This window comes from Atta cephalotes, assembly GCF_000143395.1.
Source record: "Atta cephalotes unplaced genomic scaffold scaffold01355, whole genome shotgun sequence".
NCBI classification, from domain to species: Eukaryota; Metazoa; Arthropoda; class Insecta; order Hymenoptera; family Formicidae; genus Atta; species Atta cephalotes.
Genome location: NW_012131419.1, coordinates 278 through 3,001, shown reverse-complemented (window position 1 = coordinate 3,001; position 2,724 = coordinate 278). Strand labels below are relative to the sequence as shown.

Below are 2,724 nucleotides of genomic sequence, written 5' to 3'. Positions count from 1 at the left end.
TACACACACACACACACACACACACACACACACACACACACACGCACGCACACGCATGCACGCACGCACGCACGCACGCACGCACATGCACACACACACGCACGCACACGCACGCACGCACGCACGCACGCACGCACGCACGCACGCACACGCACACGCACACACACACGCATGCACATGCACACACACACGCACGCACACGCACGCACGCACGCACGCACGCACACGCACACACACACGCATGCACGCGCGCGCGCGATTGATTCAGTTCAATGCATATGTTACCTGGTTGAGGTAAACAGATTGGTCGAATCTTTTTCGAAAATTTCACAGACTTGCGTAATTTTAATAAAGCTACATCGTGATTATAGGAGTTCATATCAAAATTTCTATGACGTACTACAGCACTCACTGCTCTCATAACAGAAGTTCCATCAGTATTTACGTATTGATCGTAATCACCAAGTATTACTCGAATTTTCGATCGTTTTAAACTTAAAAAGAAAATAAAAAACATTAATTTAATTACAATAATATATATTAAATCGTAATCACCAAGTACTACTCGAATTTTCGATCGTTTTAAACTTAAAAAGAAAATAAAAAACATTAATTTAATTGCAATAATATATATTAAATAGAATCAAAATATGAATAAAGCACACACTTATACTTTTTTTAATATTAAAGATTATGTTAGAATTTCTGCGAGATACTTATTTAATAACGTTCATAATAATTATGATACAACATTGTTCTTAATAATTTTGTGATACTACAATATCTATTTACTTAATTACATTTATATTGTTATTATTTACATTTTGGTTGTATTTATTTATAAACTTATTGGATAAAGACATACTTCCGTACACAATGAGCAGCGGTAATTATATAATCGTTGTTGAGCAGACTAGCACCACAGTGGAAACGACCATCATACACTAGCCTCGCAATCCAGGGATATCTATTTGGTAATGTAGGACGTCCCCCCACTATTCGATTCTCTTGATTAGATAAACCGCATTCTGAGATCAATATTGAAATTTAAATGCTTTTAATGTTTAAAAACTAAATTTGAACAAATTATTTATTATATTAGCTATACTTCTATAACAAAATAAATATAGTAAAAATATAATAATATACGTAATAACTTAATCGTAAATTATATGTATATTAACAAATTTTAATATCTTTAATTTTTTTAAAAAGATTTATTAAAGTAATTAAGACTCGGGACAAATTTAATTTGTGAAAGACATTCTTACCACACGTGCAGTTTCTTAACCTTTCTTCGTCTGTATTCTCAATAATATCAATACCAAATATTTCATCGAATAAAAATTTTCCGGTACGAATTCGAGAATTATTCAAAGAAATTTCCTGAAAGAAATGTATAATTAACTGGTGTCATTCAAGTACGCGCTCACTTTCTATTGCAAATACGACATAAACGATGAGAGAAAGTAATCATGATCAGAATAATGGGTCAAGGCCTAAGCTGTCAAATTATCTTCAACACTAACTAAATATCTTATAAGCGTAAGCGTTGCGTGCATGTAATATTTACATAAATCTTTTAATGATATTTGATTGATTACAATCATTACCTAAATTCTAAAACATCTTATATCTGTTTGGATTGAATAATATACATAGTGATGTGCTAATAAATAATATTAAGGAATAAAAAGTTAAATAAAAGCGTTAAATTTTTTAAATTAAAACAGCATGATTTACAACAGAATAATTTATAAATTATCAATTTCTATATAGCATAGACCTTCTAAAGGGACTTTCTAAAGACATTTATAAGAAATCTCTATAGTCTCTAAACTTCTTAAGAACGTTCCTAAAATGTTTTTTGGATAATGCGTACTGTATTAATTATAATAATTAATATTAATAATAAAAGAAGAATTGTCTTTATAATATTGTTGCGAATTACATAATAAGAATTCTTTAAAAAAGTTATATTTTCACATATTTTGTAAACATTTGTCACAAAAAATTATAATAATATATAATTATTATATATCATGTTCTATTTAATAGTTTAAATTTTATGTGAAATAGTTTCACTATTTTTTCATCTTGTTGAGAGATATCTATCATAATTTATTTTATCTCAATTGAATCAGTATACTTACAGTAGAAGCAATTGGAGCCATTATAAGTTCTCGACGAAGTCTATAGCCTTCAATTGATATTGATATAAAAAATGTCATAATTAGGATTAAGATCGGGAGCTTGCTACGGAACACGTATAAAGGCATTTTCCCATTTGTCATTCACAAAATGCACCAATGTCGTTCTGACTCACAGATGCGTTCTTGTTTTCATCGATGTAGCACTGTACACCACGTTTTTTGCTGGATTCCACGACCGACATGCATTATATTGAGTCCGTACGAACATTCGGCCACGATTTCGTTCAGCGATACCGTTTCTTTCGAATTTTACAGAGAAGCTGTGGATTCTGGTTTCGTCAAAGATCACCGTTGCTCGTGCACGCTTTCACCGTAGCTCCACAAAGAAGTTAAACTGATCGACCAAGAGCTAGCCGGTCTTTATGGTTGCGAAGAAAGTTCTTCTTTCACTGTCACGCTGCCACCATCGCATCGCTCTGGTCCTATTCAGTACACGTGGCATAAACGTGGTGAATCCTCTCAATTTGGAATCATGATGTCTTTCGTTTTCGTAAGAATGGAAAGCACGTAT

General features: G+C 32.4%; 1 protein-coding gene across 1 annotated transcript; it reads right to left on the bottom strand.

The window, feature by feature from the left end:
- Window positions 1–285: 285 nt before the first annotated feature.
- LOC105625400 (venom serine protease) lies at window positions 286–2,395 on the bottom strand (the record flags this gene model as incomplete). The annotated part of the gene is made up of 3 exons (XM_012206733.1): window positions 2,308–2,395; window positions 866–1,028; window positions 286–494 (listed from the first exon to the last, which is right to left on the bottom strand). Coding segments are annotated over exons 1-3 (460 nt in total), but the record flags the coding sequence as incomplete, so codon positions are not given.
- Between the last annotated feature and the right edge of the window lie 329 nt (window positions 2,396–2,724).